Source organism: Podarcis liolepis (assembly GCF_965112155.1).
Source record: "Podarcis liolepis genome assembly, chromosome: 5".
Lineage (NCBI taxonomy): Eukaryota > Metazoa > Chordata > Lepidosauria > Squamata > Lacertidae > Podarcis > Podarcis liolepis.
The window spans coordinates 32,917,636-32,944,183 of NC_139556.1; the positions used below are offsets into that span (position 1 = coordinate 32,917,636).

Here is a 26,548-nt window from a genome sequence, read left to right on the forward strand (position 1 = left end):
AACATGCAATGTTTCAAAGGTTATTCCAGGCCTTAATAAATCAAGTATAGCCGCTGGTTCTCACCTACTTGCCAAAGGCCTGGGGTGGAGACGGCATTAGGCACCAAAATGTCTTGGGCTTGCCCGGGGTGAAGAAAAGTTTCATAGCAGGATGCTTACCTGCTAATTCTAATATTCTGACTGAACCCCTGATAAACCTTCTAAGGAATCCCTATATCCCCCAGAACACTATTTGCAAATCGGTGCCTCAGTTAGTCCAAAAGCATAGTCTGTGTGTATGTATCTCTTCGGCAAAGTCAACACAAGTGGCATGGACAAGTGGCAGCACAACCAGCCAGCCATTCACAGTTTGCCACCAGAGGCTGTTGCCCTGCCATTGTAACTTTCCATAAAGCCAGCCTGGGCAATAGTGATCTTCTGTTATAGGTTACCTGGTAGCAAAAGGGAGTGTTTGAGAATAGAAATGCTTGTCTATGTACCACAGTAGTTACCTACCATGCTTGTATAAGCACTCGGAAGTGTCAATTATTAGTGGTCTATGGAAAGTGTAATAACCACTGTCTGAGACGGCTTTCGACACAAGTAGGATGACCCAGAGGGCGGGGAGTGCCACAACTTTGCTTTGCATTGCATTTAGATGGCCCCAGGTTCCAGGTAGGGTTGGAGAGAGCCCTGTGTGAAACTCTACCAGTCCGTGTAGACAACGCTAATCTGGGTGAGCCCAGTGGCCTCACTCAGTATAAGGCAGTTTTCTATGTTTCTGTGTGGACTGGGATCCTATCTGTACTTTTAAAAGCTGTTCAGAAAGTAAACTTTTGCAGTTGCAGCTTGTCAAGCAAGAGGGAGAAAAGTTGCGCTTCGTGAAATTCCCTCTTGCCCCTTTCTAGGCGGATTCTGCTAGAAGGCTCTTCTTTTTATATATATATCAAATCAATTTGTATGAAACCAATTCCAACCATCCATTGCTGCCACCCATCCCTGTGTGGGGCATGATGTTTAAAAGAGCAACCTGCCTGCATTCCTGGGTAAAGAGGTAGCTTAATTCACACTGGGAGGCAAGAAATATTTACCTTGTTCCAAAAGGCCGGAGAGATGGTGGTAGCAAGTTGGGACCTGCAAAGGTGGTAAGATATAGCTGCAGCCTGAAGGCTACGCTAGGGTACAGAGAAAGCCTCTCTTCCAGCACAGCTCTCCTTTCCCCCTCCTACCTTGAGATGATGTTGTTCTCCTTCTCAATAATGACAAGGGCTACCACAAAGACCAGGAGGATGGCGTATTTGCTCCTCATCCTCAGGCAATGCAGCAGCTCCCAGAAGTCTTGAGGTAACGGGTGCCCTTTATCCATGGAGAGAGAGAGTGTTACGTTCGATGACTTGCCAAAGAAGGGCCTTTCCCCTTTGAGGAGAAGGGGGTAAAGGGACCTTCTTCAAACTTCCCCGTTGTTCTTCAGCTATCTGGAAAGCATCGTCTAGCGTTAGGATGCCCTGCAGAGAGAGAGAATGTGAGAGAAATTGCACGTCTCAATAAGTATACTGTGTGCTTAGGAGCATGTCTGAACTGCATGCAAAATTCATGCACTTTCAAATTGGTTCTATCTAGACTTAATGGGCATTAGACCGCTGTTCTTGGCTCTGCCGACAGAGGAGATTCATCCAGTGCAGGATTGCTTCCAAAGGATGTGAGTCACCAAGGTCCCTGCCCACCTTCAAGGGGAAACAGGGTAGCCGCAAGAAGGTTGGGGCTGTGCTGTTGCCTCTTGGAGGTACGCATCACCCTCCCATGTCAGTGGTGGACATCTCTCCCTGGTGGCTGTGTCACCTGGCCTCTCCCCTCCCCCTAAAGCTCCTGGCTCACACCTACATTCGCCTGGCTTCATCCTGCCCCTTGCGCCTTTCCTGGCTTAAATTTGGGGTGCTGCCAATTTCCGTCTCATGATTCCAACTAGGGTGGTAGGACAGCATCCTAGCATGGCTCCTCCATCCCTCGGCACAACCCAAGCAAAGACCCAGAGCTCCTCCAAGGTGGCACTTCATGATGGAGAGTGTGCACAGGATTTGTGAAACTTCCCTTTACCTCAAGTGATCAGCAGAGAAAGAAGCAGGTGCTTCCACATGGGGTGTTTATTATGGGAGCGGTACTTTTCAATGCAAGTGGGGGTTGTTATTGTTTTTGCAGGATCTGCATGATGTGCTTTTCCCTCCCCACCCCCAATTCAATCTTCATATTTGCTTTCCAGGACAGCTCCAAACCGTTAAAAAAAAAAAGCCTATTGCCAACTATCCATTTGCAATATTCTCAGTGACCAGATTGCATATTAAAAAGCCATCTGGAAGCACCCACAGCTTCCCGAGATTCTGTGCCAAGCAATGTGATCCAGTTCTGGCTGGCACCATTGCAAACTGTAAATGGGGGGAACTGCATATCTTAACACTCTCTCTCTTTCCCTCTCTTTCTCTGTGTGTATTATATGTATGCATTTAAAAATATTGCATATCAAGAAGAGAACTTCTAGCCTACCCTGACTTTTCTCCCGACACCCTTTCTTTTCTTTTCTTTCTTTCTTTCTTTCTTTCTTTCTTTCTTTCTTTCTTTCTTTCTTTTCTTTCTTTCTTTCGACTGGGAGTGGCCGCCGGGTCCACATAACACCGGTCGTGAGAGATCTGCATTGGCTCCCAGTACGTTTCCAAGCACAATTCAAAGTGTTGGTGCTGACCTTTAAAGCCCTAAACAGCCTTGGTCCTGTATACCTGAAGGAGCATCTCCACCCTCATCGTTCAGCCTGGACACTGAGATCCAGCGCCGAGGGCCTTCTGGCGGTTCCCTCATTGCGAGAAGTGAGGTTACAGGGAACCAGACAGAGGGCCTTCTCGGTAGTGGTGCCCGCCCTGTGGAACACCCTCCCTTCAGATGTGAAGGAAATAAGTAGCTATCTTATCTTTAAAAGACATTTGAAGGCAGCCCTGTTTAGGGAAGTTTTAAATATTTAATGCTGTATTGTTTTTAACACTCGATTGGAAGCTGCCCAGAGTGGCTGGGGAAACTCAGCCAGATGGGTGGGGTATAAATAATAAATATTATTATTATTATTATTATTTATTTTATTTTCTTTCTTTCTTTCTGAGCAGGGTGCTTTTGGGGGGTGGGCAGGAGGGCATAGGGGGAGCATTCCAACATATGACCTTAAAGCTGCAACAAGGTTCTGCTGATTGTGTAGTTTGGCCCCTCTGCCTCAACTGCCTTTTTGAGTACTGCCGGTCTCATTATTCCTCTCTCTCCCCCCCCCCGAACATTCACCCCTCCACCTTCTCACCATGTCTGAGCTATTTAATGCTTGGGTGCTATGTGGCAGTTTGCATTGTTAGTTAATCTTAATGTGTACCGGCCATCTTTCTCCAAGCAGGAAGACAAAGGTGCATAGTTTAAAGGCACGAGGAAAGGTATAGATCAGGTTTCTAGGCAATTAATCCTAAATATTTTCCTAGGAAGCAAGGCTGGCCCTCGCCGTGGAGCTTTCAGTGCTGGGAAAGGGCTAGAGTGACAGCAGCAGTAGAAGTGAAAGTCCCACCTGTTGCTCAACAGAAATTGATTATTTATTCATCGTATCGGCTACCTGCATTCATGGCCCATGGGCACCCAAAGAGAGATACTCTAATTACAAAAGCATAAAGCACTGGGCGACAATGAAATACGATTAAAAAAAAAATCCAATAAAAGCAAGTTCAACCGTCACATAATAAACAACAGTAAAAAAAGAGAAAGCAGCAAGCCTGACAGCTAATTTCTTGTATAAAACTAGCCTCCAGATAGCATCATCCATCAACCACCAGCAAAAGCTTAAAAAAACCCAAAAAACCTTTCACAAAAATGTATTTTCTTGCCAGTGGAATGCAGCAGGGAAGGGAGCTAGGTTAAGTTTCTATTTCAGAAGCATTTCTCATGGTGTGGGTGCTTGCTCCTCACTCTTAGCGAAGGACAAAGTTTCTCCCCCAGATAATAGGGGCAGGAAGGAAATAGTCATCTATGCCATAGATTCTATGAACCTCCTTTTTAAGAATGGCATCTCTGCCAATGGGAGTTTTGAAACAGCTCAGCAGGTGCATAAAAGAAAGAAAGAAAGAAAGAAAGAAAGAAAAAGAAAGAAAGAAAGAAAGAAAGAAAGAAAGAAAGAAAGAAAGAAACTTTATCCACATAAGATTCACCATACACATTTTTGGATTATCCTTGTAACGAAGTATAAATATTCTGCATTATTTCTTAATGTAACTAAATAAAATTATATTGAAGTTAATGGAGTGGTGAAACCAAACCAAACAGGCAAAGCAGATTTTCACCCAGTTCATTTCACGCCTTTAAGGCAAACTTTTAAAAAGCAGCAAAGGTAAATAAAGAATGTGCTGGAGAGGGAGAGTTCGCATACATTGCTGAAGGTATTGCAGATACTACCCAATGGGTACCCGAAGTACTGTGCACTGCTGTTGGGAGATACCGTATTTTTCGCCCTATAAGACGCACTTTTTCCCCTCCAAAAATGAAGGGGAAATGTGGGTGCGTCTTATGGGGCGAATGCAGACTCTCCTGGCTTCAGCGATAGCAACACGAAGCCTCCGAAGCCTGCGCTCCGGAGGCTTCGCGTTGCTTCCGCTGAAGCCAGGAGAGTCTGCTGTTTGAGGCTGGCGGTGGAGGAAAGCAGCGCTTCCCCCATTGCCAGCCCCAGAGGATGGGGGGCAGCGGGAAGGCGCGCGACGCCTTGCCGCTGCTCTCCAACCCGGGTTTGAGGCTGGCGGTGGGGAAAGCTGCGCTTCCCCCATCGCCAGCCCCAGAGGATGGGGGGCAGCAGGAAGGCGCGCAACGCCTTGCTGCTACTCTCCAACCCGGGTTTGAGGCTGGCGGTGGGGAAAGCAGTGCTTCGCCCATCGCCAGCCCCAGAGGATGGGCAGCGGGAAGGCGCGCGACGCCTTGCCGCTGCTCTCCAACCCGGGTTTGAGGCTGGCGGTGGGGAAAGCAGCGCTTCCCCCATCGCCAGCCCCAGAGGATGGGGGGCAGCAGGAAGGCGCGCGACGCCTTGCTGCTACTCTCCAACCCGGGTTTGAGGCTGGCGGTGGGGAAAGCAGCGCTTCCCCCATCGCCAGCCCCAGAGGATGGGGGGCAGCAGGAAGGCGCGCGACGCCTTGCCGCTGCTCTCCAACCCGGGTTTGAGGCTGGCGGTGGGGAAAGCAGCGCTTCCCCCATCGCCAGCCCCAGAGGATGGGGGGCAGCAGGAAGGCGCGCGACGCCTTGCCGCTGCTCTCCAACCCGGGTTTGAGGCTGGCGGTGGGGAAAGCAGCGCTTCCCGCATCGCCAGCCCCAGAGGATGGGGGGCAGTGGGAAGGCGCGCGACGCCTTGCCGCTACTCTCCAACCCTCCTTTGGGCTTTTGCGGGAGATGGGGAAATTCCCCCACCTCCCGCAAAAGCAGGCAAAAGCCGCGCGCTCTTTAAAGGGGCTCCGCGGCTTCTGCTGGCTTTTCTACGAGGGGGGGAATTCCCCCACCTCCTAGAAAAGCCTGCAGGAGCCGTGCACCCTTTAAAGAGCGCGCCGCTCTTGGGGGCTTTTCCCCAAGGAGGGAGAAGGGACTGACTAGCCGAATCAGTCCCTTCTCCCTCCTTTGGGCTTTTGCGGGAGATGGGGGAATTCCCCCACCTCCTGCAAAACAGGCAAAAGCCATGCGCTCTTTAAAGGGGCTCCCCGGCTTTTCTAGGAGGTGGGGGAATTCCCCACCTCCTAGAAAAGCCTGCAGGAGCTGTGCACCCTTTAAAGAGCAAGTGGCTCTTGGGGGCTTTTCCCCAAGGAGGGAGAAGGGACTGACTGGCCGAATCAGTCCCTTCTCCCTCCTTTGGGCTTTTGCGCGATATGGGGGAATTCCCCCACCTCCCGCAAAAGCCATGCGCTCTTTAAAGGGGCTCCCCGGCTTTTCTAGGAGGTGGGGGGAATTCCCCACCTCCTAGAAAAGCCTGCAGGAGCCGTGCACCCTTTAAAGAGCAAGCGGCTCTTGGGGGCTTTTCCCCAAGGAGGGAGAAGGGACTGACTGGCCGAATCAGTCCCTTCTCCCTCCTAGTCGAAAAGCCCGCAGGAGTCAAGTGGGGCTCCTGTGGGCTTTTGCGGGAGGTGGGGGAATTCCGCCACCTCCCGCAAAAGCAGGGAGAAGGTCTTGGAGTAGCGCACAGGCTGCGTGCAGCCTGTCCGCTGCTCCCAGAGCTGCGGGGGGGGAATCATATTTTTTCCTTGATTTCCCCCCCTGAAAACTAGGTGCGTCCTATGGGCCGGTGCGTCTTATAGGGCGAAAAATACGGTAGTTCTAGCTTTTCCTTCGGCACAGCTTGGAACTCTATAGGAAACTTGCAAACCTGGCTTGATCAGAGAACTTGGCGTGCCACAAAATCTGGACATTTTGTATCACAGGCAACGGCAGTTCTAAAATAATCGTATTTGTAAATTTATTGTCTTTACTCAGCTAACAGTGGAACTAGACTCTTATCTTGGATACTGTGTGTTCTCTGCATTTGCTGAGAGAAAAAATGTATGGGCAGAAGGACTGACAGGGAAGGATGGCTGCGAAAGCTACCCTTCCTGCCTATCCTGTGCCCATCAATTGTCCTTGCAAATGCAGGGGGTTAACTTTCCATTTTAGACCATCACCGTGAGAAAAAACAACAATTCTCTAGGGGAAGGTTTTTTGGGGAGCGGGAGAGAAAAACATTTGGGGACTGTGTTTCCCTCATATCATGCAGCCCCACCCTAAGACCAGGGGTCGGCAAGGTTTACCGCCTGGGCCGGTCCACTCCCGTGGAGATTGCTTTGTGGGCCGGATCACATCTGCGCAGAAGCGATTTCTGGCACCACGAAAGCCAGAAATTCTCTTTGTGGAGAGAATCAGAACTTACAGGGTTAAGAAGTTCTGAGTGACGTCTCACATTCTGAGGCGTGGTTTAGTACACAGAAGGGAGTGTTCCTGTGTCTCACTGTTGGTTCCGTCCGCAACGGAGAGAGAAGCAAAGATGTGTGCTCTGTCTCCAGGAAAGATTTAAGAGCTGTTTTTCTACACGAATAAAGACCAGAAACAGATAAGAAGGAACGCTTGCGTGAAGCCTGATTTATCATACACACACGCACAGCAACAGTCTCACGCTGCGTGCACTCTGCTACAGTAGCTGACCGGAGAGCTGAGGGAAGCGCGTGGGCTCCAAATATTCAGCTACGTAAATATCCGAATAAGTCACCGCTCCAAGCTGCACCAGTTTAGTGCAGCGCGCGGGGACTCGCCAAGTGGTCGGCTCATGGGCCCTTTAAACGACCCCCGTGGGCTGCTTGTGGCCCATGGGCCACAGGCTGCCGACCCCTACTAAGATAAATCAGTGGGAGAGAGATAGGACTCCCATTAATTAAAGTGGACACTTCGCATCTCGCCACACAGGCCTGGGAAATATACAGCACTCTGGTATCTCCCCCGTGTGCTGCCTCAAACCATCAAGGAAACATCTGGGGCTCTCGGCATATGGAAACCCTGCTTCTACATCAAGGGCTTGAAGGCTGCTCTGTTTTGCTGCGTGAACAAGGCTCCAGCGGGGCAGAGAGAGCAATAAAAAGAAAGCAGGGGGCCTCCTCTTCCTTGCAACCTCCATCCTCAGCTGCTGAGAGCATCCATCAACCTCTGCCCCCTTAACATCTCTCCGTTCCCAAAAATAAATCTTCTCCAAAGACCCCTTGCTGCACTTCCCCTCTGGCACCAGGCCCTCCTGGCTTTTCAGACTCTTGTGCTCCAAGCTCTAAAAGGCAACTGTCTATACTCTGCGCAAGCAGAACTCGCTGGTCCCACCAACTGTTTATTTGCAGAAGCCCAGAGGCTTCTCTCTGATCTGCAAAAGGGGAGGTGGGGGCCTTGAACCTGGAAAGGGAATCCCACTGAGGGCAGGAACCACCTCCGACTCCTTAATAAGGGGCTGAATGAAACACACAGCACTGGGCCCACTCTCTGCCTATTCGGGGAAAGAGCTGGGTATCTTTGTACTTCTTCCTCCACTGTGGAATTGGAAACACCAGCCCAGTACGATCCATCCTCTAGAATGCCCTGCTAAGTGAGGAGGGGCAGTCTTAAATAAATAAACAGTAACTCTCTGGTAGCAAAGAGGTCATAAAAACCGACCCTTGTTGTGGGCAAGCACTGGTTAAGCGTGCCAATGCTCTGATGTGCACACTAACTGGGTGCGAGCAGCTGTGGCTTCAGAATTCCAGCATTTGCTCACAAATCCAGGTGTTAGCTCAGTAGGGATGTGCCAGGGATTGGTTGGATGCAGAGGAATAGTGGGAAGAACCCGCTGGTGAACCCCCAAGGGAAGAAGGCTGAGAGCCTGGGGATTGGGGGTGGGACAACGATGGTGAGTGGTCAGAGGGAGAAGACAGGGAAGAGGAGGTGGCAGAAGCTGAAGGGGTAACAGGGCTCAGAGAGTTGGGAGAGTCTGTTGCAGAAAAAGTCAGGAGTCGGAGGTAGAAGCTGAAGCAGAAGGGTGGGAGGAGGGAGGCCAAGAGGCAGAGATGAGTCAGGCTAGTGAAAAGCAACAGGTGTCTCTCCCTTCCCAGAACCAGGAGAGGGCTGAAATGGGTGGCGGAAAGGCAGGCACGCAGGCACAGTCTCCAGTTGCTTGGAAGAAGCCCTGGAGAGGGGAGGACTTACAAGGGTTTGGGGAGACAGGGGCTTTTAGACTCAGCAACTGATTTCATGGAGTCGGACCTACCTGCTGCTGTGCTCATTAGGCCTGAAACCCAGCCAAGTCTGTGAAGATCATGTTTCTGTAATAACAAGCTTTGAACTTGTGTAATTTACTGACCGGTTTTGCTCTGGGACAGGATATTTGGGGCAGCTGGAAAAAAATGTCATAATCAAATGCTGCCATTTCTTTTAACAGTTGCGCAAATGAAACCACCTACAGATTATTCCTGGCAGGAGCTTGCGTATGTGTAGGAAATTAAATATATTTAAAGCTAGGCATAAACTCTAATAATGTGGCCTATATATCACCAGTAAGATAAAAATTCAACGGAATCCCAGTAAGATTTTTGTTTTCAAACCCAGCTAAAAGGCAGCCAGTAGGAACGGTCGCTGCTTTCCAATTGTCCATCAATCTATCATAAACAAGAACCACCTAACAACTGAGCCTACTGCCATGGGATAGTTTATCTAGCTGCCAAAATCTGCCTGCCAAAGGCCTTAAATAACCAGTCTGTCCTTATCGGTAGTGAAGCGAAACAGCCCCTTTATTGCCTACACAAAGGTTTCACAATATTTCAGTGTTTCGGAGTGAGGGGCAGAGCCATTCTGTAAATATTTGGATCCCAGAACAGGTGTCTCAGGCTGGAGAAACACAATCCCACCCACCCACCCTGAGAGCGGAAGAGATGGTGCCAACACCATGTATTCTCACCCTATTTTTGTCCCTGTGCAGAAGCTGCTTGACAGGAGGTGATGGCCCAGCAAGAGAAATGCATGTGGAGACCAGAGGAACCAAGGCATCACAAAACACTTCCACCCCTCTTAAAACTATTGCCTGCCTCCAGCCTCAGGGTACGTACTGACTGTTGTAAATGATGTTGTGTGTGACAGGAATCCAACTGCAAACAGATTATTAGAACCCTTTCTTTAACATGCACATAATCCAAGTTTCCTCCAGGGGTCCATGAACCTTCATCCTGCTTTTTCACGAAACTTTGGCACGGGTTGCTTTTTACTAATGAACCCCTCCCCCTTTCCAAAATACATTTGGCCTGCCTTTGAGTTTTGGTACAGAATCACATGACTATAATTGAAACCCATGCACTTCTAACCAGGAACCCAAGCAATAAATAGATTCTTTATTCTTTACTTTTTACATTTTAAACCAATATTTATACATAAAAGTCTCGGGAAGCGGTATATTTCGTCCCAGAAAGTGGAGGGCATGCTCAGGCCAGATGTGCTATGCTTTTGGATACCATATGTTTAAAGATGACAAAAAAATATGTTCTGGAGGTTATGCTGCTTGAGTTATAAAGTGGTATCTTCTGCAGCAGTTATAAAGTAGTATCTCTGAAGTGGCATATGAATAAGAGTAAGGCAATGTCCTACAGCATAGCAGTGGCTAGAGGGGGGTGGGACTCTAATTACAGTGGTACCTCGGTTTACATATGCTTCAGGTTACATACGCTTCAGGTTGCAGACTCCACTAACCCAGAAATATTACCTCGGGTTAAGAACTTTGCTTCAGGATGAGAACAGAAATCGTGCAGCGGTGGCGCAGTGGCAGCAGGAGGCCCCATTAGCTAAAGTGGTGCTTCAGGTTAAGAACAGACCTCCAGAAGAAATTAAGTTCTTAACTCGAGGTACCACTGTAATCATCATTTTAGGTAGGGTAGGAAATAGAGGCATGTACTGTTCAAGCCCTGCAAATAACATTAAGTCTTTGGATTCGCCAGGCCTGGTACAATGACCGACAGCCTCCCTTTTTGACCTTGATTGTAACTATCATCTGCTTCCTGCACTTGAAACCCCAAGCCTAACCCCTACCCCCAAACTCCATCTCAGAGCTAAACTAAACATTACATTAAGTACATTATTTGAAAGTGCACTTAAGATTTCCCACTTCTCTTTCTTAGCAAAAAGCCTGTGTGTGTGTGTGTGTGTGTGTCCCTGTGCTGATACAGATAAGGATCATAGCACTGGGGCAGGGGAGGAGAACACACTTCCCTCAAATCTCCCCACCCTCAGGTGATATAGCAGCTGCAAGGGGCATTTTTCATTGGAAAACAGTAAAGCGGAAAGTGGTTACTCCTCTTCCCATCCTACGTGACAACACAATCCCAGTCCGGACTGCCCTCTGCCCACCATTGTTGCTGCTGCTGGCGAGTTATAACTCCATTTATAAACAGTGTGCTTAACAAAAGAATATGGAGTTTGACTGCGAGGTCCGCCAGCCCTAGGCCCGAAAACGACTGTCACAGGTGTGGATTCAATCATGGCTGCCGTGACACAGTGAGAAACAAGCAGCCACTTCAGTCTCCAAAGGGGAAACAGCTACTCTTGAGCACTCAGCTAACTGGCAGGCATTGCTTTGTAGAGACGCCATTTCTTTCTGTTATTTGAACGCAGAAAACAATAACAAAACGTCTCTCCCCCCCCCCCCAAGCCAGAGTTTACAGCATGTCCTCTTTTTTTGGCAGGTAAAGGAAGATAGAACTTGAGATTAGAGGCCTTCTCACAACTTTCAGTTATTCTGCCAATTCAGGGTTTGGGAGGGGGATATTACTTGTGTCATACAGACACACAGGCTGCAATTATTTGATCCCACGAGGCTTACTTTTGAGTAAACACGCATAGGACCCAGATGTCTCTTTTCACAAAATTAAGACTGAGAAATCAGGAGAGAAGACTGCCGAATGTGTTCTCAGCTTCTCTTGTAAAACACAGGGCTGAGTGTTGCGCTTCCAACCTGCACTATTGGCTCAGATATGTTATTGCCATAAAAATAGTAATTTGCCAAGTAACCGAGTCTAGAGGCTTATGTTTCTCATTTAAGACTCAGAACTGTGTGCTCTGTGTTGCTTTTAACTCCCAGCTGTCTGCTTCTTACCCTGGAAAAATGTGGATAAAATTTTCTAGTTCTAAATACGCACCCACCCACCCAATGTTCTCCTCCTAACAATGCAATCGTCCACACCTTTCTATTCAGAAGCAATTTCGACTGAGTTCAGTGGGACTAACTCCCAGGTAAACAAGTACAGGGTTCTAGTCCCATTCCATTTTTTAATTTGTATACCACCTTTCTATGGAACTGCAATCAATGTGGTTTTGCAGCCTCGGTGTTTTTTAAGACCGGTATCAAAATACCCAGAGACAACAATGAACGTACTGTTAATTCTGGCTTCTGAGGGACAACTGGTGAGCAGATTTCTGTCGCCAACAAACCCCAGCCAGTGTAAGGAAATGTATTTAATTTATTTATGAGAAGACTTCTACCCTGCCTTTTGCCCATAAAAAGAGACCCAAGGCAGCCTAACAGAATCAAAATTAAAGGAAGTCAATAAAAATCAATGCAGAATTAACAAAAACATAGAAATACCACAGATATACATAACCCCACCCCCCATAAAGGCAACAGGAGTATAATTAACAGCAGTCAGACTATCCAGTCCCCAAGGAACAGCACCTTAATGGTGGTTAAGTAAAAGTGGCCAGATCTGAAAACAGTGCAGGTCACACGTGCAAAATGGGAGTTGCCTGTCTTTCAGAATACCCAGTATAAAGTCTATGCATGTCCTCACAGCTGCTTCACACAGCGGTCACGTTTGTCATGGCTTCTCTGGTGTCACATCAATATTCTCTAAAACAGCATCATAAAATGCAATGGGCAGGTGCATGTGAACATGCGCTAGACACAACCACTCAGACTCCCTGCCATGTGTTTAAGACCACCATTCACATTTTATGCATTTGCTGTGGGTAACACAAATGTAGCTAAAAAACAACAATGCTGCTATGTGAAGTATGAAGTTGAGTGTCAGTATGGACTGGATGAGGAAACGATACAATAAGGAATAATGAACGAGATGCCCACGGGTAAATTAACGTGGAAAACAATTGTCTTCCATATGGACAGTCAAGAACCAGGGTCATGAGGCTGAAATGAGGGCAAAATCCAGGTGAAGCAGCTGGCAGCTCATGGTAAGCTGAATATTAATTTAACTTGGGGCCTGTAGAGAAGGGTTAAAGAATAAAGTCAAAACAAACCAGCAAAAAATATATATACAAAAAATATATATCTACAGTCTTGCCAGAATACTTCTAATTGAGGATGAATTCCAAACCTAGGTCTGTTACAGATCACTAATTTTTTCTTGTGCTAGCTACCTCCAAAAAGCAACTTTAGCTTGGTGCTTGCACTGGGAGCCGGATGAAGAGTTTGCTCATCACAAAGCTTTAAGAAATCCGGATCGTTTGAAGCCGTCCTTACTCCTCCGTCTGTACGTGCCCTTTCAGTTCAGAACTGTTGCTCTGAGCCAGACTTTTATAGTAAGCAGGCTCGTTGACCTCTGTCTCACCACAGGCTTCCTCTTAAAAGTCATATTTCTGTTTATGAGCTTTTCTAAGGACTGTTAAAAGCCTACAGTGGCTCACAAAGCAATATGGTCTGCAGTTTTCATTTGAGACTTTGCTTAAGGATGCTCTTCAGAATCGCTTTCATCTCAGCAGGGTGGGAAACATCATGGGGCAAGCAACCAGGAGCAGACTTTTCATTGTGTTGCAGGCCATTCGAGTGTAATATTTAAATAGTATATAGCTCAGATAAAGCAAACTGCTGATGACAGAATTACTTATTTTTGGATTATTAAAAAGATTGGTTCTATTTGCACCATGCTGGTACTTTAATTATTTGATTTCTGGGTTGTGCAAAATCCACCCTCTCAAACAAGGTTTTCCAAACTGGGGTCTCCAGCTATTTTTTTGGACTACAACTCCCATCATCCCTAGTTAGCAGGAGTAGTGGCCAGGGATGATGGGAATTGTAGTCCAAAAACAGTTGGAGACCCAAGTTTGGGAAACCCTCCACTAGAACAGTGTCAAATAGTGGGACAGGACTCACCAGTGGGTCCACTTTCAGGCATGCCTTAGTGCAACAGCCTGCTCTGTCCCTCTTCACTTGCTTAACCCCTTGCCTGCTGTCGCCATAAGCCTTTCAGCTGGACCAGTGCCAGAACCAGCAACTTCTTGCATGTTTGAGTAAAGATGGCCAGGAGACAGAAGGGCTTTGGGGATGAGGAGGGAGGAAGCTTCCTCGAAGGGGAAAGGGCCCAAGAAGGTGTTGAAGGAAATTAGAAATGGAATAAGAAGCTAAAATAATATGAACAGATAAAATTTTGATATTTATTAGAAACAAGCAAGCCAAGTGGGAAGAAAGAGGACGGGGATAAGAGAGGGAAGCTGTTAAAGGAAGAAGAAACAGATGTAAAAGGGCCAGGGTGGAAAGAAATTAGTGGGGGTTTAGGACAAGGGTGGGGGAGAAAGAGAGAGCGAGAAAGGCACAAATTGAGTGTGAAAGGCAAATGGGAGAAGAAATTACAGGAAACGGATAAAAATACTTTGGGATGCACACCAGGGCGGGAAGGAGAAAATATAAAAGAACAAGCCTTCTGTATGTTGAGGCTCAACCCTCTGGGCCAGCAAATTCTGCCTAAAATGGGGGTGGGGCAGCTGTCACAAAACCTCCAGAGCTAATGTTTGTATTTAGCTTGAGGAAAGTGACGTGGCAAAGAAGCTAGCAATTTCCAAGGCGGGTTAGATAAAAACTGATTACCAGTAATTGCCACCTGATTATGCCAAGCTCTGCCCCCCAGTCTCCAATGGGCCATGGGGGTAATGAGTTTGAAAATCCCTGGTCCAAATGATACAGCCCAAGGAATTCTTGTGCATGGGAATCCAAACGGCACCTCCATGGCACTAAAACGAACGACTTGCTCGCTTTGAACCTCATCCTACCTAACAGTAAGGTCACCTCAAAGAATATCCCAGGGGCTCCCCCCTCCCCTCTTTATCTCATAACAAAGCAATTTTTAAAAATGTACCTTCCCGTGTAACACACAGGCTGCACACTTTTTCTAATCTCATTTCAGAATTCTAAAACTGTGTCCTGGCATCAGAATCCTGAACTGTTGCTTGTGAACTTTTAAAGCTAAACATAAATAGTGCAACAAGGCTGGACGAGTTTTTAAATCATCTGGCTTGACCGTTATTGGGTGTGCTCACTCAGCACACCTGGTCACATGAAACGAAGTGGGAGAATATGTGTGATTCATGCTCCCTCTCGCCATGTCCCCATGTCTTATTCAAAGCCTGGAGGTGCACTTCCAGGGGAATAAGTCTGCACACTTTACACAAGATGCAAAAGCACTCAAACCTCTGCTCACTTGACATCTGCAGTTGTCCTATGTCAGATGGTGGTGGCATTTCCAAATACAACCAAAGGAGCAAAACTACTCAAGAGCTCAAAGGCTTCTGTTATGGAGAATGGAAAGCACTTTCGTTGTGAAGAAGCATCGTTGGGGAAGTTGTTCTTCAGTAACTTTACTTCTGCTCAACCACATTTCTAAATTCCATGTTTAATATCTGCTTTAGAAATCCCCCTCACTGCACCAATAAAAGCCAATAGGTATATTACATTCAGAACATCATTTCATCAGCAGCATACACTCAAATGATTGCTCTGAAGTGGTACAGCCAATTATGGATTATTGCTTCTTTACTGTCTGATTCTTACTCATTACATCATGGGAACATGAGCCAGAGGAATCCTGCCAGACATTGCAGCAGACAAGATTCTTAACCTCAGACTGAAAGTCCAAATAAAACAAAACATATTTTAGTATTGTACTTAAGCTTTCTACATCGTTTCTTGGAAGAGGAAACAGCCCATTGATGCAAACAAATAATACAGAGTAAGATGATGTTTCAGGACAAGGAAGATGGACACAAATATCTATTTAATCGGATTAGCTCCAGTTTGGCCAGGGCTGGGAACCTGTGGCCCTGCAGACGTTGGATTCCAATTCCCATCAGCTCCTGAGAGCATGTCCAATTGGCAGGGACAATTGGAGTCGCAGTCCAGAAACATCTGGAGAGCTGCAGGTTCATTATTCCTGAATCAGGTCAATTAGGGTTGCCATATTTCGTTAATCAAAAATATTTTGATTTTTTTATTATTAGTGGATACCCTATGGGACCTGAACCATGTGTACTTTCCCCTTTTGCAACTCCCCCCCCCTTTAACTTAGCTTACAGGGTTGCTGGGTGAAACAAATGAGAGTCATGGACCTGTGCAACACCTCTATTTTCCCCATGTTAATCAGACAGCACATTTTAAAAAAATAATAATCAATACATGGTGAATTGATAAGCATTTTGAAAACTCATGGAAGGAAAGCACCTCTTCAGGACACACACAGGAAGACATGCTTCTTAAAGGATGGTGCCTGCCTCCTGTAACTTGTGGAGCATCCTCTAAAAACAAGGATTTTGTTGTTGTTTCACATATCAGCCACTCCTTGTGTGACACAGTTGCTGGGAAAGAAAGACAAGCATTTGGGCTGTGCTTGACTTCCTCTACTGCCTGTGTGCTTGAACTGATGGGGGTTTTATGATGGCAACATGATCAGAAATAGAGAATTGATTACTTCATTGCACTTTGTCATGGGTTTCCACCCCAGAATAAAAGATGCCGTGATCATCTCTTACGATCTCTTCCTACCATCACTTCTTGCCTCTCTTTGATATGGCATAGTCCTCACATAGGGGACTGTACTACTTGAATGGCACAAGGGGAGCTGTTTGCACGAAACACTGGCAAACTTACATTAGTGGGATTGCTAGTTTTTAAATGGCCCTCTAACATTTTGTTAAACAGAGGTGGCAATTGTACTGCACAAATAGTAATTTGGGAGAAGAGGAATAACAGTACCGGCCTACAGAGTCATGGAGTCATTTGGTATATTCTGTTTCAGAGTTGTTTGGAGTGCAGCAGATTTACATGGCACAGCCTGCTTTCTATAGCCATGCAGCCATGCAGCTATTACAGCAGCGCTAGTGGCGATGCTCAGAACAGGTGGTCATGTTGCTTGGGCACCTGCAATGACAGAAGGCCTTTCAGTTTGAGGACACTGCTGCTGCTGCTGCTTTTCTTTTTTGAAAGGAGGAGAAAGGGCTGAAGAAAGACTGAATGAGGCATAGCTGCTATTGTTGGCAAAGCTAAACAACAAATACCTTCTAAGGAACCATCAGCTTCTCTTGCTTGCTCTCTTCCTGGTCCTGGGGTCCACACCTCCCCAACCTGATCAGGAATCCAGGTGTGCTAACATAGCAAACGGGAAGGGAGTGTTGACAATAGGACCAAGCAGGGAACAGGCTGGAGAAGCGGATGCTGGCTTATCTTTTGCTGCTCAGGAGGAGTTAAAGGTTACTTTTTTATTCTGTCATCTTTCTTGTTGGTAACAGTATGGTCCTACCTATTTGCTTCAAGATTTCAGAGGTTCACGCACTGCCTCAAAAACCTGCCCCACCTATTTGACCAGAGGCAAGAAATATGTTTGTACAGTGGTACTTCAGGTTAAGTATTGAATTCGTTCCGGAGGTCCTGAAACTTAACCTGAAACTGTTCTTAACCTGAAGCACCACTTTAGTTAATGGGGCCTCCCACTGCCGCCGCGCCGCCGGAGCCCGATTTCCGTTCTCATCCTGAAGCAAAATTCTTAACCTGAAGCACTATTTCTGGGTTAGCGGAGTCTTTAACCTGAAGCGTATGTAACCTGAGGTACCACTGTACTCATTTCCATGGGAAACAAAACCTCTCTCAAACCACTTTCAGCTCTCATAAAACTACTGTCTGCCTTAAAGTCTTTCTTTCTGATGGCAACAGCTGCCATGGACTATTGTGGCTATTAACATTTTTCAGAGCAGTAGAGATTCCGTATTCTTAACAGCACAGTCTTTTCAAGACATGCATAAAATGGGAATTTGCTGTTTTTAGAAGGCTTGTGCTACCCTCTTCCTTTACTGAAATCAGTAGATCTTCTCTTCTCGAATGAATTTAATGGGCCACCCGCTACTAAATGTCACAAAGAGGAAATAACGTTTACCCTACGGTGAACAAAACTTAAATTCAAGGGTTTTCTACCCTTGTAACTCTCCCTAGCAGGGGAACAAGGGAGGTGGAGAGGCTGCTGCATAAGGCAAACTACCGGCTATTTGTTATACAAACGTATAATCAAATGCCAAATTTGGCAAACAAAAACCAAAAAAAAGCACACACCTGTTTTCCCTGAAGTCATCTTCCCCCATTTAGGCCCAAAATACATGGTTTTGTTTTGTTTTGTTATAAAAAGCATGCTTAAACTGGCTACTGAAGAAAGAAGTGCTGTTTACACCTCACTTAAGATTGAGTTTTGCTAACATGAGATTGCCTTTGGTTAACAAGCACCCAAACCCAAGCTCAGACACTGCTGGGATTTTTTTTTTGTAGGAAGGGGGGAAGGGATTATATGTACAAATATATGCAGCTATATGTATAAAAGAGTCAAGAGCCATGTTGTACTATATTTCTGTTAACACAATTTCATAAGAACATTCCTATACTGTATACCTATTTTATAGTTATAAACACAGCTGTAAGCATGTTCTGGATGATTTAGGAAATTTGGAATGAAACTGTGTTATGCATATAATATACAAGAATTGTTCACGTCTTTAGCAAAATTGGGAAAAAGCTTTATTTTTTGTCAAGGCGAAGGGTCGAAACAGGAATTAAAGAAATCCATGTGAATTTCTTGAATTTTCAAAAAATTCCATCTCTACTGCAATCCAATATATTACACACACACATTCTTTATTAAGGTCCAAAGACCCACAAGAAACAGTTTCGAAAGCAAGATACAGCAGAAATACAGGGTAAAGATTATAAGGCAGTCACTATGTTTTATCCGGAGCATGTTGATTTCTAGATCTTATTACCTCTGAGACAAACTTAGCCACGGCCAGGGTATTATCCTTTGACTTATCTTCAAGAAGATACTTGAGACAGAAGGTTTCAGATTTCGCCAGTAAGTTTACCAATAAGGGTTTGATTAATTTATCCCTGGCTTGTTTATACTGGCAACGGTGTAGTAAGATATGCTTCATACAGTCCACATCCTGAGAACATAAACAGAGCCTATACTGATAGGGTATTCTGGCCAGTCTGCCATTTAGTACTTCAGATGAAAATACATTTAATCTCGCTTTGGTAAACGGTCAACAATAGTTAGGTACTGAAAGATTCATAAGATATGAAGATAACTGAAAGTCAACAATAATTAGGTACTGAAAGATTCATAAGATATTAAGATAACTGAAAATCATGTCCATATTGAATCCCAGTTGCAAATGGTCCACAGGTTACATAAGATCGAGATCGAAGATCGCTGTATGAAATGTCCTATAACCTCTGCCTCAGGGATTTAAGGGCAGTATCATAACCCAGATGATATAAAAAGGATGGTGAAAGTCCAATCAAGGAGGCTTTTCGGGCCATAGTTTTTGACCAGGAGCTGATAGACTCCTTGTTGGTTAAATGTACAAGTAATCCCTTCCCCAGGCCAAATCTTTAGCCAATATTTCAAGGCAGCCCATCACGCTTTGGTGTAAAGCCGACATTCACTTGTTTGCAGAAATAGAATTGAATTAGGAACACAATTTGTAACCTGAAGTAGGGACCGAAGGAATTTTGCCTGGAACCCATCTAACTTAGGAAATAGACCATTTGAAGCATAAAGGAGTTGGGGAAATGATTTTGCATATATTATAAAAGTTTGATTTCAATGGGACCGAGGAAACGTTTGTACAGTTGTACCTCGGCTCCCAAACGCCTTGGGAGTCGAATGTTCTGGCTCCCGAACAATCGAAAACCGGAAGTGAGTGTTCCAGTTTTCGAATGTTCTTTTGGAACATCTGACAGGGCTTCCGTGGCTTCTGATTGGCTGCAGGGTTGCCAATCAGAAGCTGAACTTTGGAAGTTGAATGTTTCAGAAGTTGAACGGACTTCCAGAACAAATTCTGTTAGACTTCTGAGGTACAACTATATTATGATGAACATTGAGAAATACCGTATTTACACAAGTCTAATGTGTCATCAAATCTAATGTGCACCTCAATTTTCAGAACCTTGAAACCAAAAAAGGTATTTGCTGACGAATGTAAACCTTGATTTTCGCAATGTAATTTGACCAAAAAAGGTGTGCATTAGATTTGAGTAAATACAGTACAATGCATTTGTTAAAAGCAAAGCTACATGTTAATGTTTTGTGCAATACAGTGGTACCTCAGGTTGAGAACTTTGCCCCAGGATGAGAACGGAAATCGTGCAGCAGGAGGCCCCATTGGCTAAAGTGGTACCTCAGGTTAAGAACAGACCTCCGGATCGAATTAAGTTCATAAAACAAGGTACCACTGTATAAACATATTTTAATTTTGATAAAATGTTTACCTATGTGTATGATTTTTATTGATGAACATGCATCTGTGAACCATACCTTGATCTAAAACAATGAATTAAAGATCAGGGATGAAGTTGTTGGTAACATTAACGGCTCAAGAGACAGTAGTGATTGTCTCTGGAATTGCCATCCTCTGCTCACTTTTTATGGAGAATCCAGATAACGTCACTGAAGTCCAGTGTTTTCTGCGTTAACAGCCTGTTCCCCACCACTCTGACCTGATTTATGATTATTTTCCCCCAAATATAATGTATTAATAACATCAGCTGGTCTTATTGGATCACTTTTTAGTAGGCGCCTTGTATCTTTTATTTAAACAATTCCTGTTTGAAGGTTGAGCCTTTTTTCAGCTTCCCGTTGACTACAGCTAAATTAGTGATTAATGTCCTTTAAAATAAGATTTCCACTCAAACACTGGGCTGTATAAAAGGAGGGTGACAGTACTAAGCTCAGGTGGGTCGAGGAACTACTCTGACTTTTGCCCTCTATGATTGCATGGGCCTCATCCCTTGGGGCAGAAGCTATTTTCACCTGAAATCTAGTAGCATGCATCACTTGGACAGAAGCATTCACTATATTAGGCTACAAGATCCTATCCTAGAGCTTTAACATGGCAGGAATCACTTTGGGCAGTTCATACACTGGGGCACAAGAATAAGTGACAGTGCTGGCCTTAGGCTAAGTGGTAATCTACCACTTAGTTGAAACAGGCCAGGACTCTGCTTCGCTTTTCAGATGAAAGAGGTGCCAAAGAAAGTATTTCAAGACATCATGTGATGAAAGAAGGAAATCAGGAAGGCCGGTTTCAGCATCTTGTGTTCATCTGGGTAAAGGAGTTGATTCTTCCTAAACAGACTGTTTCCGCGGCGCAATGGCAGGGAGCCTAGGAATCTGCTCCAGGAGAACCAGAAGATGCCGGAAAATCAGGAATCACAGGAATAAATATGGAAATGGCCAACCGGGAGTCCGTTCATTTGACTCACACTTCATGATGCTAATGCCAGAGGCCCCTCACAGCTCTTTAATGAGTAAAAGAGACTTGCCAAAGCCACTCCCTTCCCCATAAAACTGAAGCACTATTTGGATCGCATTGCGTGTGAATGTGTCAAGCTCACCCATAGTTCAAAGTCACCAATAAGCCAAGGATGTGAACATGGAAGTACGGTAGTTCTATCTATGGGCCACCTCCGAAAGCAGCAACATGCAAAACATATCACCATAACCTTGGGGGATACTGTGGATAATATTCTTCGAACCGCTAACCCCCGTAGATCTATTAGCAGGTTTGGAGTTTATGTTTTTGGTACGGACTATTAAATACCAAGTGACCCCATAGGGATTGGCTTTCTTCCTTCGGTGCCGTTGGCTGCTCAAAGCTAAACAGCAAGTTTCCATACCATTCAGTTCATCACATCAGACTGGAATCCTCCACCTTCCTATTAACTGAATACCTTTGCCGCATATTTAATGATCTACTATTTTTATGTCATTCTGGATTTAGGGAGTGCCCCTTTACCCAAAAACATACATTTGGAGCTTTCACTCAGAGAACAGAAGGTGCTAGGGAGCAGGGGGGAAGCAGAACAAACGGAGAACGTTAAGCTCTGGCTCCCTTGCAGGATTTGGCTCCCCCTTTCCGGACAATGAATGCACAGGGGAGGAAGGGGTGGCGTCACAGAGCCAGGCTCTCCCCACACCTGCCAATCTATATGCATTATTTGTAACAGGGCCCCCCGCGGAGGCTTTTTTCCTTTGCAAACCCTATCCCGCTCTCTACACAGGTTCGGTTGTGGGGAGAGTGATATCATAGTGGAAAACTGTTCCTGACTGATACTGTTGTGTGCGCATAGGCTCTCTTCTGACATCCGTTGTATGATTCTAGGTCTGGCGCCTTCTCGGTAGTGGCACCCACCCTGTGGAACGCCCTCCCACCAAATGTCAAGGAAATAAACCACTATCTGACTTTTAGAAGACATCTGAAGGCAGCCTTGTTTAGGGAAGTTTTTAATGTTTGAAGTTTTATTCTGTTTTTAGTCCTCTGTTGGGAGCCGCCCAGAGTGTCTGGGGAAACCCAGTCAGATGGGCGGGATATAAATACTGTGGACGCTCAGGTTGCGAACGTGATCCGTGCAGGATGCACGTTTGCAACCCGCAGCGGCGCATCTGCACATGCATGGTTGTGATTCGGCACGCATGCGCAAAGCATGATTTAGCGCTTCTGCACATGCGTGACTGCTGAAACCCGGAAGTAACTTGTTCTGGTACTTCCAGGTTTCAGCGGTCCGCAACTCGAAAAAGCGCAACCCGCAGCATCTGTAACTTGAGGTATGACTGTAATAAAGTTGTTATTGTTGTTGTTAATATTATTATTTGTTGGCACAATGGCACTCTCCCACTTCACAGACACACCGCCAGGCAACACACCTTCCTTGAACCACCTGTAAAGGCTTTTCCCAATTCCTGAGGCAGCCCTCTCTCTCTCAGACGTTACAATGAATGCGTGTAGATTTGGGACACAGCCTGTTGCTGCAGTGCTGCACCCCCAGTACTGAATGAGCATACCCAGTATCTGAAAATGACTCCATTTGCAGGGTTTTAGGGTTTTTTTAATGAAGTAAACGGATGCCCCTCCTGCTCACAGTAGATATACAAATACGGGTAATATTTGTGCTGCTTAAAGAAACATTCACTTAATAGTGTTACAAGTGAAGCGTCTACAAGAAGCTATTTCTTCACTTGGATTCTTAGAACTGAGTCAATTCCCAACTGAGCAGTTTCAGTTAACTTCTCTGCCTCCCAGTGCATAAAGCAGCCTATTGAAAAGCATAAATGATCAGGAGCTCAGAGCAAGACTGGTACTTGGTTTTGAAAACCCTGCTTAGATTATCTTCGCAGCGATGGGTATTGAAAAGAGCCCTGCGTCCATTTATGCATTTTAAAAGTCTCTGCTAGCTGACGTTCACTTAACTATTCTGATGGAATGTGCGATTGTGTGACGGCTGCTCTTTTGGTTTCCTGAGCTTACGGCTTCCATTAATCAGTTTCCACCCAGACAGCAAAGCTTTCCATGTCGTGTCCAGGGTCTGTAACTGCCAAGATGTGAACATGTCAATATATTTGAGGAACTGGGGTGGAGGGGTGAAATAAAATATGCAAATCCCTTTACATAGCTTCAAACATGCTTTTCAGATCCATTTCTTTTTGAACTCTCGGTTTCTGACTGCAGAAACTTTACCAAAGCCTCCGAGAAGACCATAAGGTTAAACTAGACATGGCAGCAACAGAATTGTGTGTTTAAACCTGGATATGTCACAACCACATAAAATCCAGGGGAGCTTAGTAGTCTGGGCTGTCTGAAAACCAGAATGCATTTCCATGATATATTTTTTTTATGCAAAATCTCAAAAAAGGAGAGTTTTAGAGCTATTTTTTAGGAAATTGGCTGTCATGTTTACAAGGGTCAAATACCAGCTACGTCCGGGAAATTCAAAACATATGGTAACCCTAAGCAAATGTCTTCCAAAAAATCAAGTACAGTATTGTGATGAGAAATCCTTTTCTTTCCATTCTTCCCAAGCTATGCTCTCTTTGACATCAGTGTACGGTATAAATTGCATCTTGCACGCAATTATCTGGCATGATTTCAACCTTATGCAATTGAAAGCCGGTCAGTCAAAATCCCACAAATTAACTGTGTGCAAGGTGAAGATCTTAAAATCTTCTTTTGGGCCAAGTTTTCCTGGCATGGAAAGGTACTATGATACATATATGGTGGAACTGTTTAAACGTCAAACAATTTTGGGAAACAATATATAACGAAACGAAAAAAATGTTCAGATTTTCTATTGGGAATAATACCAGGAAGCCTAAAGGAAGAAGACAAGACCTTATATTTATACACAACAGTAGCCGCAAGGCTATTGATTGCGAAAAATGGGAAAAGTGGTATTGTACCGACAAAAATAGAGTGGCTTGCCAAATTATTGGAGTTCTACAATATATCCAAAACAATGGGAGAAATTGGAAAGATCTCAAAAGAGAAGATAGACAGGGATTGAAAGGTGTTTAAAAGATATACTTAGAAAACATATCGAAAAATCAGAACTCCTATTAGAATAAACAAGTTCCGTTTCAAATACTGAGATACTAAATAAGATGGATAACAATGTGTAATAGAAAAAGAAGTATGAAATTAGGTTAAAGGTGTGTTAAAGAAAGTAATAGAAGTGGTAAGAAATTGCAACTGAGTAGATTGGAAGTCTAACACAAAGGTGGGGTGAGGGGTGGTGGATGGTGATGGGAAAAGGAATTATCTGTGGGAATGAGTGTAGGTATGTTTGAACACTTTTAAGGATTGTATGAAATATATGTTTGTATGCTTGTATATTTGTAATATATGTGTATTATTTTAACAATAAAAAAATTATTTATTTTTTTTTAAAAGGAAAGCGCTTTTAAGCTCCCTGCCTTACTTACCAGGCTTTGGGATGGTCTTGCGAGATCTGGCAGGGCCACCTGAGTTCCCACAATATCTTGTGAGAACTCAGCCATGAGGCCATCCCAGAGCCTGGTAAGCAAGCTCTCTGCCTTACCTGGAAGGTAAGGATGATTGAGCAGGGCAATTCCAGGGGGGTGGTATGTATCTTTGCCTATATGTGCCATTCCAGAAATATAACCCACATGCAAGACATAGTAGTAGTAGTAGTATGGAACCATGCAGGCCTCACATGGTCAATTCACATTTCTGGCGTACAGTGGTACCTCAGGTTAAGTACTTAATACGTTCCGGAGGTCCGTACTTAACCTGAAGCACCACTTTAGCTAATGGGGCCTCCTCCTGCTGCCGCGCCGCCACAGCATGATTTCTGTTCTCATCCTGAAGCAAAGTTCTTAACCTAAAGCACTATTTATGGGTTAGCGGAGTCTGTAACCTGAAGCGTATGTAACCTGAAGCGTATGTAACCTGAGGTAGCACTGTATCTGCATGCAGCTTTTACAGATGTTGATTTTTATATGTGACTATGCTTCAGAAAGTATCATGTATCAGTCCAGCCGTGTGTTTTTTCCAATTAGATGTCAAGCTGAGGTCATATACACACATGTGCATTTAAAATCTTGTGACATTTGAAATATCTTCCTCAAGGCAAAGGGGTCCTCAGTGTGTTGGCCAAATTCCAACATGAGTAATGAAGAATTTATCTACCAAAATGCTTCGTATGGCTGGAGCAAGGCATGACATTCTTTCACATAAAGTTGACAAAACTCCTGTTTGCTACAAGGCCTCCTTTTAAAAGGCACAGTCTGGTAGCTGACAGGGCACCAAGACTCCCTTAGCCTACCCTTTGTCCAAAGTCTCCTTGAACCATATATCTGATTCTGCAGTGTAGATGAGAACTAATGTATCCGGTTTGAGTTAAAGGAGTGTGCAATGCTGAAAAACAGGGTTTTGGGGGGTTGCCGGGTGGGGAGTATCAGTTTAGCAGAGGTGCTAACAAGTTCCTGGAGAGAGAACTGTGAACATTGCACTGATACGGCCTTGAATCTAGCACTGCTTGTCTGTGTGCTTGCTTCTGTGCCCCAATAAACATATGTTTATAAATAGATCGTTACAAAAATATCTTTATTCCTTTCTCTCTGCCCTGTAAAGACTGTTGGGAACAGGGAAGTAGTGCGTGGAAACAATATAATTACTGTCCACTGCTAAATAATTATCACCACCTATTCCAGAAAAGTTGACACATCAAAAAAAGTGCAGGTACTCTGAAAATAATGCCAACAGCTAAGTCAGCTGCGAAAATTTAATGAGGGAACAAGTGGAAAAGATGCACTATAGAATCTCATACGGAAGTCATACACTGACAAATTCTGATGTTTCAGTCCAAAAAGAGCAGGTGTGAGGTATTTGAGAGAATAAGTTCTGCTCCTCCAGCATATAGAACAAGTGGATAAGCATGACAACGTCATGCTCAAGGATGTTTCCAATCACAGTTGAAAGAGATGAAGTTGAATGAGACAGTAAAGCAACTTAGGTACACCCTGGTCTATCCAGGGATGTAGCTACTCAATGAGTAGAGCTCCTACACAGCTCCTGGAAGGCCTGTAGTTGGAGAGCAGCTGTAGCTGCTGACCATGAAATCGGCTGACATGAAAACTACTGTGGTGAGAAAATGGACATGTGGAGCCATAATTGCTGTGTTAAATGCTTCTACAAGTCTCCACGTTTTGCCAGATTTGAGATTCTGACATTCTGAAAAATGGAAGTGGTTATTATTATTTTTGAAAAAAGAATCACATGAGGAACATAACATGATTCAGTCCCTTGGAGAGAATCAATCACTTGAAGGAAGCAGATGTTCACCGCTGGTAAACAGAGCCAGGAAAAGATATTTCAAATAATTAGGTGCCTGAATAAAAATTCTAGGCACCTAGAGGACCAGGTGCCTGAGATTTTTTCCAGCTGAACTTCCGTA

The 26,548-nt window shown here is 44.9% G+C and overlaps 2 protein-coding genes across 7 annotated transcripts in view; one reads left to right on the plus strand and one right to left on the minus strand.

Annotated features, from left to right (window-relative positions):
- LOC310706849 (uncharacterized protein) overlaps positions 1 to 26,548 on the plus strand; it is a 92,231-nt gene that overhangs the window by 26,377 nt on the left and 39,306 nt on the right. The window contains exons 2-3 of the transcript XR_014526182.1: positions 9,476 to 9,594; positions 14,673 to 14,760. The gene's annotated coding sequence lies outside the window, so the exon portion shown is untranslated. Of the gene's footprint in view, positions 1 to 9,475; positions 9,595 to 14,672 lie in introns of the transcript that reaches the window.
- Positions 1 to 26,548, minus strand: part of CHST3 (carbohydrate sulfotransferase 3) — a 47,068-nt gene that overhangs the window by 5,450 nt on the left and 15,070 nt on the right. For 3 of the 6 annotated variants that reach the window (XM_083503122.1, XM_083503118.1, XM_083503119.1), the window contains one exon: positions 1,209 to 1,484. In XM_083503122.1, coding sequence (XP_083359248.1) covers positions 1,209 to 1,345 — 137 coding nt within the window. In that variant the 5' untranslated portion in view covers positions 1,346 to 1,484. Of the gene's footprint in view, positions 1 to 1,070; positions 1,485 to 7,920; positions 8,001 to 8,767; positions 8,790 to 26,548 lie in introns of those variants that run through there. The other 3 variants (XM_083503121.1, XM_083503120.1, XM_083503123.1) reach the window with 3 other exon arrangements.